The 15,531-nt window shown below is 35.3% G+C and overlaps 1 protein-coding gene across 1 annotated transcript in view; it reads left to right on the forward strand.

The window, feature by feature from the left end:
• Window positions 1–5,720: 5,720 nt before the first annotated feature.
• The window catches only part of LOC121377463, a 44,291-nt gene continuing 34,480 nt past the window's right edge, over window positions 5,721–15,531 (forward strand). The window contains exons 1-2 of the mRNA XM_041505460.1: window positions 5,721–5,786; window positions 15,423–15,500. Of these exons, the coding sequence (XP_041361394.1) occupies window positions 15,425–15,500 (76 nt within the window). The 5' untranslated portion in view covers window positions 5,721–5,786; window positions 15,423–15,424. The remainder of the gene's footprint in view (window positions 5,787–15,422; window positions 15,501–15,531) is intronic.

The raw sequence follows: 15,531 nt of genomic DNA on the forward strand, positions 1-15,531 counted from the left end.
AAATAACGGATTCTAGTGCATCCAAATTTATTATTTTTACGGACTCACTTTCGTGTCTTCAAGCTTTACGAAGTATGAAGCTGGACCATCCCTTAATTGGAATGGTGATACGAAAGTGTATCTTTTTTCTATTGCCAATAAAGATGTTGTATTTTGTTTGGTTCCCAGCCATGTTGGTATCAGGGGTAATGAAAAGGCAGATTCTGCTGCCAAGTATGCTATGGATTTGCCTCATGCCAGGGTTGGTGTACCTTATACTGATTTTAAACTTAGTATCAACCAATATATCTTTTCGACTTGACAACGTGATTGGGACGGTGCGGTTGCGAACAAGATTCATGCTATCAAGCCAGTCTTGGGAGAGTGGTAGTCCTCCTATAGACAGTGCAGAAAGGATGAGGTAGTCTTGTGTCGTGCCCGCATCGGTCATACTTACTTGATCCATTCATTTATTTTGAAGAAGGATCATCCACCTCAGTGTGAGTACTGTCAGTGTACTCTGACAGTACACCACATTTTGGTGGAGTGTACCCATCTGAAAGAAAATCGAAAAGATATATTTTGACCACGAAATGTGTTGGAATCGTTTTGATTCCATCCAGAACTTATTTTACAGTTCCTACGTGATACTGCGTTTTATTGTACATTTTTACTATTATCTAACTGTGATATTTGTATTTGTGCACAGTTCTTTTAATTTAACTATTGGATTTTTATATTGACGTTGATCATCAATTTGTTTGTATTTACCATAGCGTGACACTCAATAACCGATGCATTTTTCGTGCTGGGGTGTCGTTAAACATTCATTCATTCATTCATTCTTAACATTACATCTCAGTTTACCATGCCATAAATTGGCCCATATTGTTTCACTAGTGCAATCTGTATTCCAAAGACCATTAAGTGGAACATATTATTTATTAAATGGAGGAAACGTAATTTACTGTTCCTTCGAAATAATGATATTCAGTCTAACAAAATGTGTAAAACACATTGAAATAAAACATTAAAGTATAGTTATTAGTGGTCTGCATGTATACGTTCTTGACATTACTGAATAGTCCCAAACAGTGCCCCATGACTCGTATATAAAAACCCCATGATATGTGCTGTCCTCTGTGGAAAAATGTATAATAATGGAAAAACTGTCAATTACGAAATGGTTGACATCCAACTGCTGATGAATAATTTATCAATGTACTCTAGTGGTGTCACAAAGCAAAAAGAAACTTTAGCTTTATAACTACATGTTAAAAGGCATTCGCAGTATCCAGTTAAGTGTGAAGATTGATAATAAAATAACTGATTAACACTAACTGTGGGTTATATTCGTTAACCCACGGTGTGCTAATCACTGGTTAAAAAACCGTTGCTGAAACACTTTAACTCTGGGTTAGCCAACTCAGGGTTAGTCTTCAATAATTCTGGGTTAAGTGCAGTTGGCCAGTCAAAAGTAAAAGGAAGTTTACTGTTGTCAACATTAAATTTGCCTGTCCGTACTGCTAGTGCTTCAGTAATTTCAGTAATTTCCAAAAACAGAAAAGATGAGGAATGCGATTTATTGGTAATGTTAGATAATTGTAGATAACGATGCGTAAAATATTGAGACAATTAGTGAAAACAATAAGACAAAAACTAGCGGGAAAATGCAGTTGCGAAAACATGCAACACTATTAATGATATAAACATCACACACATTATAGGCCTACTTTTACAAGTCAGTGTATGCACTAGAGCTTCAACAAGGCCACCGGCGTAGGAAGCGGGGGAAGAAGGGGACGTCACACGAAATAGGGGTCCTACTTGAAAACGGAAACCAGTCTAGCAAGTCGTTTTCGTATACAGTTAAACAAAAAAGAATAACATCAAAATACGGCGTATTCAACCTGCATTAACTATGGAACTACAAAAAAAAAAAAAAAAACAAATACAAAAAACTGATCGACTTTTTTCTTGTTTGTTGTACCGTAGACCTAATATTTTTGGGTTGCTATATTTTTTCATAATGCATGTTTTGTTAATGTTGTACTGCACATATACGTTGTGAATGATCAGTAAACGTGTTCACTAATTTTCATCTCAATACCCAGTGAAGCATGACGTTGAGTGCACGGAATGCAGTTTGCCATAATAAGGCCCGTGCAAATGAAACGTGCACGGAATTTTATAAACCTTTTTGTTTCTGATAGCTAAAGTGTCACCACACCAAAAACATACCATACTTTTATGAAATTGTTTCAAACAAAATGCCTAGACTCATTGAAAACGAACAGAATCAGGCTCTTGGGATGTTGCGTGCGAACATGTCCATGCGTCAGGTAGCTAGACACTTTCAGTGTCACGCATCTACTGTTTTGAGGCTTATGAATAGAGTGCAATAGACGGGTGTAACCAGAGATGGCCCAAGACCCGGCAAGCCCAGGATAATTACTCAACGACAAGACAACTTCATAAGGACGCGGCACCTCAAAAATCGATTACTGAGCGCAACGTCTACCGCGAGACAAGTTAGGGAACATCACGGGTAGGTTTCTTACAACTGGCACACCAATTCACGTTTTCACAGTCCATATCTTTTATGTCCACTAAAAAGACATTTTCCTGCTTTTAGCCGCACCATTCACCCGGAAACTGTTCGACGTCGCCTGAAGGAGAGACAAATTTACGCACGCCGACCCTATAAAGGACCTGTCCTAACTCTTAGACACAGAGCTCAGCACTTACAGTGGTGCAGGAGACATGTCCGATGGACAAGGAATCGTTGGGGCAACGTACTCTTTTCCGATGAATCGAGATTCAATTTGAGTATAGCTGACGGGCGAAAAAGTGTTTGGCGTCGACGCGGGGAGAGATATGCAGACTTGTGTCATGGAGCATGACAGATGGGGCAACGGGAGTGTCCATCTTTGGGCAGGTATCGCCTCCAACCGCCGTACACCCCTTATAAGTTTCCAACATGCAGTTAATGCACAACGATACAGAGATGAAATCTTGGCACCAGTTGTTTTACCATTTATGCAACACCACATGCCCAACGGTATTTTTCAGCACGATAACGCCCGTCCCCACACCGCTAGGCTGACGACAGAGTTTCTACAAGCGAACAACGTCGGCGTCATGGATTGGCCTTCTCTTTCTCCCGACCTGAATCCTATCGAGCACCTCTGGGATGAACTGGGACGACGGGTCTATACAAGGAATCCCCAACCAGCTAACCTGCAATAACTGGAGCAGGCCCTTATCCAAGAGTGGCAGCGCATACCCCAAGGGATGGTTCAATCAATGCGTAGGCAATGTAACGTGTGCATTCAATCGCGTGGCGGTCATACCAGATATTGAATTTTTGAAAATTGGTTTAAGCACAACTTTTTTTCGCTCATGCTTAAATCCTCAGACTTACCTTAAATTAACTTTAATGTAAAAAGCATTAATATGTGGTCTGTCATAAAATGTAAAATGATTTGTTTTAATAATTAAATGAAATATAGAATGTTTGATACAATAAGTGTTGCGTTTTTAAAGCGGTTCAGTATATATATATATATATATATATATATATATATATATATATATATATATAAACCATCGCTGCTGGTACTGGATCAAAAAATGTGGGGGCACATGACCCCTTCCCTTGCCTTTCCCCCGGTTCCTACGCCAGTGACATGGCATAGTTACCTATCATAAAATTGCAAACGCCAAAGTGTTGGCGAGTATATAGTGGAAACAAATTTAGTATTATTGAAATATTATATTACTTTATTTAATTTTTAAAATTATTATTTGTAAATAATTGGGGGGGGGGGGGGGGGTAATTAATACATATTTAATAAGTTAATTAACATTTATTTCCATTTGTTTCTCAAATGTTGTTCAGTGCCATATTAATAAACTGTATAATTAATAAAAAAGAAAACGGACCTAGATGGAAGAACATCTTACTCCATCCTCTTTTTGGAATCAATCTTAAAATCTACAGATATAAAATAAATTCAGTAGAAAATAATTTCATTATATAGGTCGATTGCCGACATAATTGATATGTATCCCAGCTAGCCCCTTGCCTCTCCCACCTTCCCCACCTCCACCGAGCTATAAATATCAATCCATTTCCTAGTTATGAATTTTTAAAAATGAATGCATTATCATTAAAAACAAATAATTTCAAAGCAAAAATATGCAATACGTTACTTTTACTTTGTGGGCTATATTTGATGCCTATTGCATTATTATTATTATTTTTTTTCAAAGCACAAATATGCAATACATTACTTTTATTTTCTGGGCTATATTTGACGCCTATTGCATTTGTTTATTTTTCAAAGCACAAATATGCAATACGTTACTTTTATTTTGTGAGTTATATTTCATGACTATTGCAGGTCAACGAGTTTTACGTACCATAGATATACAGCGTACGTGTACTTTGGACTATTGAAACAGTAAAATAATATTTACTTTTTAAATTTGATTTTCTTATTTTTTCCAGTGGCTTCCCAATATAGATCACACACACATGGACTGAACATTACTAACAGTCTGTTGGTAATGTTGAAGCAACGGGCGAAGAACAGGTCTAAACTCTATAGTGTTAAATTCATAACTGTTTTAAAAATGAAATAATTGTGTTCCCTGGTTGAATGATAATAGCAATGATATACATGTATATCAAAGGCGTAGCGTCAATTACGCAGAGTACGCACGTGCGTAATCCAAACAATCCGGGAATAGGTCAAGACTGTCTGTAATTGTTCTATAAAATATCATATTTCCTTTTTCAGTAATTAAGTTCCCCCAATAAAGCGACGTGCGTAATGCTAAAACATTTCTGGCTACGCCCCTGTGTATTCAAGAATAGTAAAAACTCGAGTGTTAAAACAGTTATTTTTAATAATGGTCTTCACTCTTGAATAGTCTAATTATAATTCCACACCCATATTAATTAGACTTCAAAAAATGTGTGTGTGTGGTGGGGGGGGGGGGGGGGGGCACACTTTTATATTTACACACTTTTACACTATTATAAAGCAAATATAAAGCAAAATACCTGAAAAGTGTGTGTGTGTGTGGGGGGGGGGGGGCACGTCCCCTTCTTCCCCCGCTTCCTACGCCGGTGGCCTTATTGGAGCTCTATTGCATACACTGACTTGTAAAAGTAGGCCTATAATGTGTGTGATGTTTATATAATTTATATTGTTGTATATAATACGTGGGCATTATTATTATTATTATTATTTTAAATCGAAATTCCCACTATCTCGCCCCTGCGTGTGCTGTAACCTCACCGTGGTGCAGGGGTGTAACATTCTCTTTGAGAATGGCCAATACAGCACAAAATTGAAGTTTTGAGTAAAATTCAGTATCCGTAAAATTCTGTGATATTTGTGTTTTTGCACAGTTCTTTACACTGTTTTTGTTTAAGTCTTGAATTTTTATATTGATGTTGATCATCACTTTATTTATTTGCATTACCATAGTTTGACACCCAATAGCCGATGTATTGTTCGTGCTGGGGTGTCCTTAAACATTCATTCATTCATTCATTCATTTCCACTATCGCAAACGCTAAATAGAGGTGAAAAATAGCAAACTGGTGCGTTTGTAACTTGTGGTTTGCTTTTCAAAACTCATTTGGCATAGCAAAATGGTCTATAAAATGTTTATAAGTATTTCGCGCCCTAAAGTGTAAACGTCATAGTTTTAAAATTGACGTCATCTTGACGAGCTGTTATCGTTGACGTCTTACTGGAACGCCACATTGGAAAAACCGACGAAGTTTTTGAGTAAGTGTAATAATTTTATTGGTTGTTTAGCATTTATGTTTCACTCTGATAAAGTATAAATGTCTATCACCTCAAAAATTATAGCATTCGTTTAAACTTTACTTTGTGAGTTCAGTGATGGTACGCTAACAAATGTCCTTTGCGTGCCATGAATAAAGTCAAGGTCATGAGGTCGACTAAGGTCAACGACAGTCACTTTTCGCAGCCTTGTTTTGGCTTCGTACACAATAAACAAAGCATATCCAACGGCAATGGCGTAGCCAGCATTAGGCAGACGAGGCGCCTTGCATCGTTTGTAATTTCCCCAGATTTATTTGATATTTTCCGATGACACTGATATTTATTTTACAGGTCTAGGTTTTACTCGGCATTTTTTCCTCTTTGGCTACGCCCCAGAACGGTAATGATGTATTCAACAAAATGTTTTTTTTTTTCTTTCTTTCTTTTATTTCATCTTTATTTCAAGTATTTAACATTTGAAAAAATACGATATTTAGGCTACACCTCGGATGCACGATGAAAATATTACATTCTGGTCCGTCCCGTGTCCTAATGTCGGTAATTAACAGAAGCTAGTGCAACTATAATCCATCCCACAAAGAACACCTTTTCTTTCATGCTATGGAATTTACCACAAGTTATTTATTTCTTATTTATTCGCAGACACTAAAACACTTTTACTTTTCGTCTTAGGCCACATAAAAAAAAGAAAGTTGGTTAGCGTCCCCGCCCGCCCCTACGAAACACACCCGACCCGAAACTAGTTTTTTGCTCTTTTTTTTGAAAAAAATCATAAAAAAATATCTTTTCACATTCAAATTTGGCGCCGTTTTGCAAGACGTATTACGTAAACGTCCTCGGTGTTTTTGTGTTTGACGTCATCATTTCAAGAGTAGTATGTCGGGGAACTTATATGTTTATTGTGATATACAAATCGGCTTTAAATGCCTATTGTGATCGCAGTAATAGTCCGTGAGGGCTCTATCAAGACTGTAAAGGACTGGTTTGGGTGCAATATCGAGTTGGATGTTACAATCTCGGACTTCTATGCGAACTTCTCAGACGGCAAGTAGGCCTATGATGGGGATAGGGAGCCATTGCCTGACGATACACGCGGTAATTTTGTATTAAAGCAATGATTTACTAAATTGAATGCACTGTAAACATCACTCAAACCCTGTTTCATAGTGATTTGGGCAATGTTTGTAAATCTGTGAGAAGAGTGAAGAAATAAAATAATTTTGAGGAGAAAGCAGTCTTTATTTCATCAATAAAACTCAATGGAAAGTATTAAAAAAAAAAAAAATTAAAAAAAAAAAAAAAAAAAAAAAAAAAAACCCATCCCTCCCTCCCCAAACTTTAAAACAAAAAGGACGCTAACCAACTTCTTTTTTTTTATGTGGCCTTACGTCAAACCTAACTGAACATATTTACAAAAAAAAAAAATAATTTTTGCATTAATCACAAGTGATTATTTGAAGCAACGCTAAATTACTATTTACCATAGGCACTTGATGACAGGATAATTTAAATATTGTCCATATACCACAATATACCCCTCAAAAAACCCTCTTAGCACGCACTAGCCTACATACAAACCCTTGAAAATATTGCTGTTGTCAAAGAGGAATAGAAAAAAAAAAGAAGAACGAAAAAAAAAATAATGATAACCACTAGCACATAGCCTATATTGTTACAAGGCTTAACCTATTAACAAGCGTTTTCCCTACACTGAACGCAAAAATATAAATTTGAAAACTGACTTGAAATAATTTATGTTTAATTAATAAAACATTTCAAATCTTTGAACTGGTTTATGAAGTTGCAATAAAATGTCAAATGTAGATATTATACAAAGTAATTAAAGAACTTACATTTTCAAAGTCGAATATATAATAATAGAAAAGGCATGCAACTTGGTACTCATCTAGGACGGAAGTGACCTTTAATATTCCAGGTCAGCCAGGTCAACCAATGGGAATTTTTTTTGTTAGCACCGTCAGATCAACGTAAAGGTGAGTAATGAACAAGCGGTAGATTTGTTTTTCATTATCTAATGTCATGGTATGTGGTGAACAATAGAATTATTTGATAACGTGTTGCTTTATAACCTAATGTAGTCTACATTTTTATACTGGTGTTTGTTTTTTTTACTGCAAGGAAATACCTTGAAATGCCACAACAGCGTTAATTGATTTTCAGTACTCCGCGTTAATTAATTTGTAGTTTACTTTTTTATTTCTTTATTTGCGAGTGTGTGTGTGTGTGTGTGTGTGTGTCACTGCAAAATTTATCATTATCATTTCCATTAGTATTATTAGCATTTATTAGAATTGTTAGCATTTATTCAAAACGGTCCCGTTTTACGTCCTCGTAAGGCAGTGTTACAAACAATTGTACGACGTATACTTGTTTATATTTTTATATTAATATTTACTTTTGTGCTAGGCCAAAGAAATAAAATTAAAAAAATTAAATACATTTTTAAAATGTGTGTGTGTGTGTGTGTGTGTGTGTGTGTGTGTGTGTGTGTGTGTGTGAAAACTTCATATTTTTTGCATACGTACTTTATGGATGGCCCAGGAATGGAAAACTTGTTTAATGCATTATTGTTGTACCATGAACATATTCAGTACTTTTTTTTTTTTTTATAATGTTACACTTTTCGAAATTTCCATGAACATTACATAATTGTGTCACTTGCATATTGACATTTATTTTCATTCTCATTTATACGTTATTTAATACACAAACATTCACTTTTTTTTCTTCTTTTTTTTAATTCAATTTTTGTTTGTTTATTTCTGTATTGAAATAATTTATTTATATATATTTTATCATTAATATCATTATCGCACATCGAATTCACTGGAAGTTATGCCTAGAGTCAAGCAAGATACCGAAACACATGTGTTTTTATTTTTACCTTGTGTAGTGTGAATAAATTAAGTTTCAAATATACATGCCTAGAGACGCCTTTTCGAGGCAATATAGTGTTACTTTGCTACTTTTCTGTTTGGAACTCCTTGTGTGATAATTTCTTATGTTTAACAATTATAAAAGGTGATTTAAAATTTGCCCAATTCTGAATAACGACATTTATTCCTATTAGTAATAGTACCAAACACTTAGGCCTACATATATGGTTGCAAACGATCCATTAAGCATTTTTACACGGAATACAGCTAATTTTGAGGGTAGAATGATGGAATTACATGTGAAAAGTTTCTCATATTAGCACATTTTGGCCGAATATCTCTATCACTTTTAGCCCGATTTTGATTTTCTGTTCCAGCATTTTTGACGTAGTTGCACCTTCCGCTCCTGTCCCCGTCTCACAAGCTTATGTTTAACTGGAACGCAATAAGTTAGAAACCTCAATTCCATTGCTTATGTCACCGCCACTGGCGTAGCCATGGTTGAAATTGGGGACGGTGTGCTCATATTTGCAGTTATAAACAAGAAGAATTTTTTTTTTGCAACCCTAACCTGATAAACAGTGGTTGAAATAATAAAACATTTTTAGGGCAAAGTGATTTCGGCCTTGGGTTTGAGGAAATGTTTGGGAGCACCAAGACAACTGGTCAGCGCGCTGTAATGCAACTTCATTCAGATATCTTAAATGTTATATACTGACCTAACATAGCGACCATTACATATATTTACTGGATATTAAACGAGTTTTCATTTGATTTTGTATAATGTTTATTTTCCTAGTGAAGTAATTTTTATTTTTCACGAGTGACATAAACATTATACTAAATGTTAGCGAGTTTAATGTTCTATTTATTACCCGTAAACAATCTTAATTTATATCACTCAACTTGTCTGCTTGATGTCCCTGTAAGGTGCTAGTGCCCCATTCGATCAAAAGAAATAAATGTTTCATTTAACGACGCACTCAGCACATTTTATTTACGGTTATATGGCGTCAGACATATGGTTAAGGACCACACAGATTTTCATAGGAAACCCGGGCGTTGTCGCCACTACATGGCAGGATAGCACAAACCTTTGTTGAACCAGTAATGGATCACTGGTCGGTGCAAGTGGCTTACACCTACTCATTGAGCCTTGCGTAGCACTAAATCAGGGTTTGGTGTCTGGATTAAAAATCCCATGCCTCGACTGGGATCGGAACCCAATAACTACCAGCCTGTAGACCGATGGCCTAACCACGACGCCACCGAGGCCGGTCCCATTCGATCACATCACAAATCAATGTGCTCTAGTGGTGTTGTTAGAAATGTATTATTCACCCTACACATAAATAAAACTTTATAGGGGGTGGGGTCAAATCATGCTCGCCTACAAACAAAAAAATGCTCGATGGAAATATTTAAAACTATACCCTCACCATGCTAAGCTTTAGTCTGTCGTTTGCTTTGTATTCAGCATTAACTCCGTGATTAAGGCCTAATTAATACCAAGATAGCACACTATTTTGCATTATTTTGATTTAAGTTATTTATTACAAATATTAAAAACATGTAATTTAAAAGTTATTGTCAATATATATGTATATATTATTTTTATTTTATTTTTTTAATTTTATTTTATTCCAGTACTAATGTCTCTATACCTGTTCGGTACTTTTGGCTTCTTCTGTTCACTTTTTGTTATTTTGTACGATCTTTTTCCGGCGTTATTTATTTAATTTCTGATTGGTTGACCTGAAAGGTTAAACTTTACTTCCGTCCGAGATGGTCGGAGTTGCAAACCTTCTTCTTTTTATGGTCCTGATGAAGTGTTTTTAATACCTGATTATATCAAAGTCATAAGGTATTTTTCAAGAAGCATATGATACAAATTAAGCTGTAAAAGTATTTTTTTACTTTTTTTTTACATTTTTCTCATGTATTTTCGTGTTTTAAAATTTGCATTATGGGCGGGGTAAAATCCTCATTTCGTCATGGCCGGGAATAAAACGCGAATCAAAATGCTTAGGATAGGGTGCTGTTAAAAGAAAAAAAGAAAAAAAAAAGTACTGAATGTTTATCGGACATTGGGCTTTTAATCACAGTGACTAACTCAATGCAGCAACCACCGTATCATGTACTAGTGTCATTTGGAAATGGTTTATTATCCTGTCATCAAGTACCTATGCTATTTACTAACGCTGTAACGGAAAAACAAAAACGTTTTATAGTTGACGACAATACAATGTTACCGATCAAAATAAGTCTGACAAATTATACGAATTTCCTAATTCATCGCTGATATCAAATCAGAAGACTATTTCTTGTCATTGTATCATTCAATTATTTCTATTTATGGCAAAACATTCATAAATTATATATTTATAACCATTTTTCTTAACGCTTCTCACCAAGTATCAAGCAAAATGGTGGTAGCTGCTGTCAAAGTTAGAAAGAACTCTAAATGAACGCTGGCGACTCTGTAGAAATAATAAAATACCATGTGCAAGAATACCGGCGAAGTTTATCTTAAGTAATATTAATCATTGCTATATAGTTACTTTGTCAATGAGTAAAACGTCTATCAAAAACATATCACTAACAATACAAAAAATAAATAAAATAAATTTAAGGATGGTTTCACGTATAAAGAAAAGTAAACTTGTCAGTGGCGTAGGAAGATGCCAACAGGTGTGTGTGGGAGCAAACTTTTATATTTACACACTTTTACATTATTATAAAACAAATATAAAGCGAAATATCTGAAAAGTGTAGAGGGCACATGCCCCCCCCCCCCCCCCCCTGCCACCCAGTTAAAAAATACAGTGACTGGTATTACCAACATTTTAATATACTTGTACAATTGAGGTCAACTGCAGATGTTTAAATATTGAAGGAAAAAAAGTCTATTCACAATAGCTTATATTGAAATAATATGTATGCTTACCCAACAGGTTTTGTTAAAATAGGTCATTTTTGGATGGTTAACCTCATCAGGTGGATAAGTTATTTGAAATTTAGTACTTAATAAAAACAAACTAATATCCGCCATTTTAGACCCAGAATAAAATGCACAAACAGGGAGATGTGTAAAATTATTTAATAATTCTAAACATCTGAATTTTGTGTTGTAGTCAATCAGCAATGGATTAACAACAATTATATCACAAAATAGACACTAGTCACGATGTCACCACCACTGTTTTTCAATAACTAATTGCGGTCTCTTTAATTTCTGATCTTGCAACTGAATAAAAAAAGAAGAAGCAATTAAAATGAGTTCTGTTGTGTTTTGTACAAAGTTATTTCAACGTATTTTGTACCAGTTACAAATACTGATATTTTTGTAGTACTACAGATAAATGTGGAAACATTGCAGGAACACTGCAATGGACTGGTGGCAGTGTGTGGCACTACCAGGCGTAGGAAACGGGGGGGGGGGGGGGGGGGGGGGGGGGCGTGGTCAAGGGGACATGTGCCCCCCACTTTTCAGATATTTTGCTTTATATTCTCTTTATAATAGTGTAAACGTGTGTAAATATAAAAGTGTGCGCCCCCCCCCCACACACACACACACACACACACACACACAAACACACACACACACACTTGTTGGCACCTTCCTACGCCAGTGATTAGTCTTCATGTGCATGTATTAATAATGTGAAAGTTGACATTTTGACCTGGGTATCATCTCGGTATGTATTTTGGCGCGCTATCTTTAAATAGCTATTGTGCATCATCAAAGAAAAGCTATGACGTCAAATGCATAAGTTTTTGTTGACGGAAGTATTTTTTATTGATAAAAATAAAGACATGTTTACAATTTGCTAGTTTGCGGTAAGTATCAACAATTAAAATACCATGTAACTAAAAGTACTATTTTCCGTAAGTCACTTTTTTTTATCATACATAAACATCTCTGTATCTCCAAATGTTTACAATAAATTGTACTCACCTGCAGCACGAGACATTGTGGTCTGCTACTAATGAAATAAACACAAGATCATTATACCTCTCGTACGTCAATATATTTCTATGGACGCCCCAATGAGTCCCTGTCCTTATTTTGCATGCACTGCATACGATTATATTCGGTCAGTATTAAACGACGTTCAAGTGCACATTACATCTTAAAATAATATCTATTCAACAGGAAATGTCCAGCGGACATTGTTGTGAATATTAGTAATAATTATCAACAAACAAAATACCTCCAAGTGTTGTCAAATTTACCCTATCAACGTACAAATAGTGACTATGTTTGCACTGGGCTATATGGTTTACATGTGACGATAGGGTTAAAATGTATTTTAATGGTGTAATTTTTGACCTGTTTCATTAATATGGAATTTATGGACCACCATACAACGTTTCCAGTTGTTTGGAGTTATGTTTCTTGTACAGCACAAATTGAAATTTTGAGTAAAAGTCAGTATCTATCTGTGACATTTGTATTTTTGCACAGTTCTTTACACTGTTTTTATTTAAATCTTGAATTCATAATAACAATCATTGAAAATGTAAACAATTATCCGCCATCTTGGATTGCAGTAAACACATAATGTTGTTGGTAACGGCGATCAAAGTTATACAATAAATCAAAACGTCTAAATTTGTTCATATACCGCATGAGTAATAATTTAAATATAATTACCTCACAAAAATAAATATTTGGAATAAAGACAACAACACTATTTTTCAGTAATTAAATGCGGTATAGTTACTTTTTTTTATTTTGCCACTGAATAAAACGTAAAGTGGCAAGTAACATGAGTTCTATATTTGGTATAAATATTTATCAATGTATTTCATGCATGTTACAAGTACTGATGTTCTTGCAATACTAAACATAAATGTTTTATACCCCGTTGATGGAACACGTATTTTTCAACAATCACATACGGCAATGGTTTAACGAAAGTGGGTGGCGATACCAGTCTTCCGGTGCTGTCTGTACAGTATAGGCCTAAACTTTACCTTTGTGTAATTTTTGTCTGATGCAGATTTCAAATTACTTAGCGATTGTAGACTATTTTTCACTGTCATACACTAGTACAATAATACGCTTTAACACTAGAGTATTATCGGTATACCGATGTGCCGTTGTTGTTGTTTTTCTGTCGCGGTACGTACCGGTACATTTTGTACTGCACCGGTATACTTCGGGACTTTCCGTGGACGATAACTTTACGGAAATTCCCTAGAAATCAGTGTCATGAAATAAAACACATAATTTCGAGAAATTATTTAAAAAGCAAAATAGTAAATGTCAAATATTAATGATTGTCTGCGTTCCAGAAAAAAATCTTTGAAGAAATAAAAAATGTTTTCCCAAAATACCTAGAATCTGAAAACGTTGCCACTAACAAAAACATGGTAGATGACGAGTTTGTTACATACCTGCGAAATCAGACGTTTGCAGGGCTCGCCCTGTCGTTCGTCAAAGTGGCAAATTGCGAAAAATAATATAATTTGGCAAACAAATATTCAGTTTTAAAGTTTTTTAATGTCGATTTTTTGTCATCAAATATTCTTTGAACCAATTGATTGATCCCCGCCTCGCTGTATAAATAAGCGCCATTTGCATGTTCGGGTCGCCAGTCTACTATTCATTGAGAAACTGGCTGTCGTAAAGCTAGAAAATGCGATAAAATAATATGAAATACTGTTCAAAACATGTTGCATTGTTGATACTAAATGTTTGATTACTAGTTACAACATGGTTTACTTTTTCGAGTCATGTTTGGAGTGTTTTGTTTTATCAGACAATGTTGTAAAATCTAGATCACGTGGATGAGTTCATTTCCATGAAGTGAGTGTGTTAATGAGGATTAGGCCTGCATATTGTTTCCCACATATATACAATCATTATTATTTGAAACTTTCAAAGTGTACAGATTTTAGTTTAGGCATATTCAGCGGGGAAATGATAATTTATTGATGCTATGTCTACTAATAATATATTAGCACCGACATGATACATCCCTCCGCCCCTTGCAGATAAAAATACAAAAGTTTCGGAGCAAATTGGCATGAATTAATGAAACTGAGAGCTTTTTCCAGTTGTGAATGTCTCAAAGACAGTCACATGCCAGTGTTTTGACAACAATAACGTTACATATAAATACGTTTTCTTTGTCTTTATTTTGGGTGACTGGCTATAATCTATAGTTGGACACAAAAACAATTATAAATAGTATTCGATATAAAACATACATATAAGTGAGGAGGAGGGGAGTGGATATGGGATGTGTTACAAAACGATGTAATGGGGTAGACTATGCTATGCTTAAGAGTTACGTAGTTTAAAAAAACAAATAACATGAAAACCCAACTATCTCATTTTTATTCATAAAATAAAATACCGCCAGTGTGGCCATTTTGTTTCTAATTTTTGTGTTGTTCCCATAGCCCATAGCCTATAGCCTGTAACGGCAGCGTTTCTGTCGGAAAGAAATGTTTGGGTATGGCACTATACAATTGAATGCAACCACATGACCTCCCCCAGAAAGAAATGGGTTAAGTTTAGGGTTAGAATTAAGAAAATCATATAGTAATAATAAGGTTAACTAAAAAAATCCCTGTGGCAGAAACCCTGATGGGCCTGTAAAACTGGCACGATATCTGGAGGATTGGGTGGAACAGGCTAACATTTGTATCTTTATATAAGATTGTAATATAGGATTGTCCCTTTATATTTCCATTTATTTTTCAGGCATGGCCCGTAGGCGCCTCATCTTATCCATCACCGTGGTGTTATCTACCTGTCTCGTTGCTGTCACATTCGATACAGGTAAATTAAGTGTTCTAGGCAGTACATTTTG

The sequence above is a fragment of the Gigantopelta aegis genome, chromosome 7 (assembly GCF_016097555.1).
Source record: "Gigantopelta aegis isolate Gae_Host chromosome 7, Gae_host_genome, whole genome shotgun sequence".
Taxonomy (NCBI): Eukaryota; Metazoa; Mollusca; class Gastropoda; order Neomphalida; family Peltospiridae; genus Gigantopelta; species Gigantopelta aegis.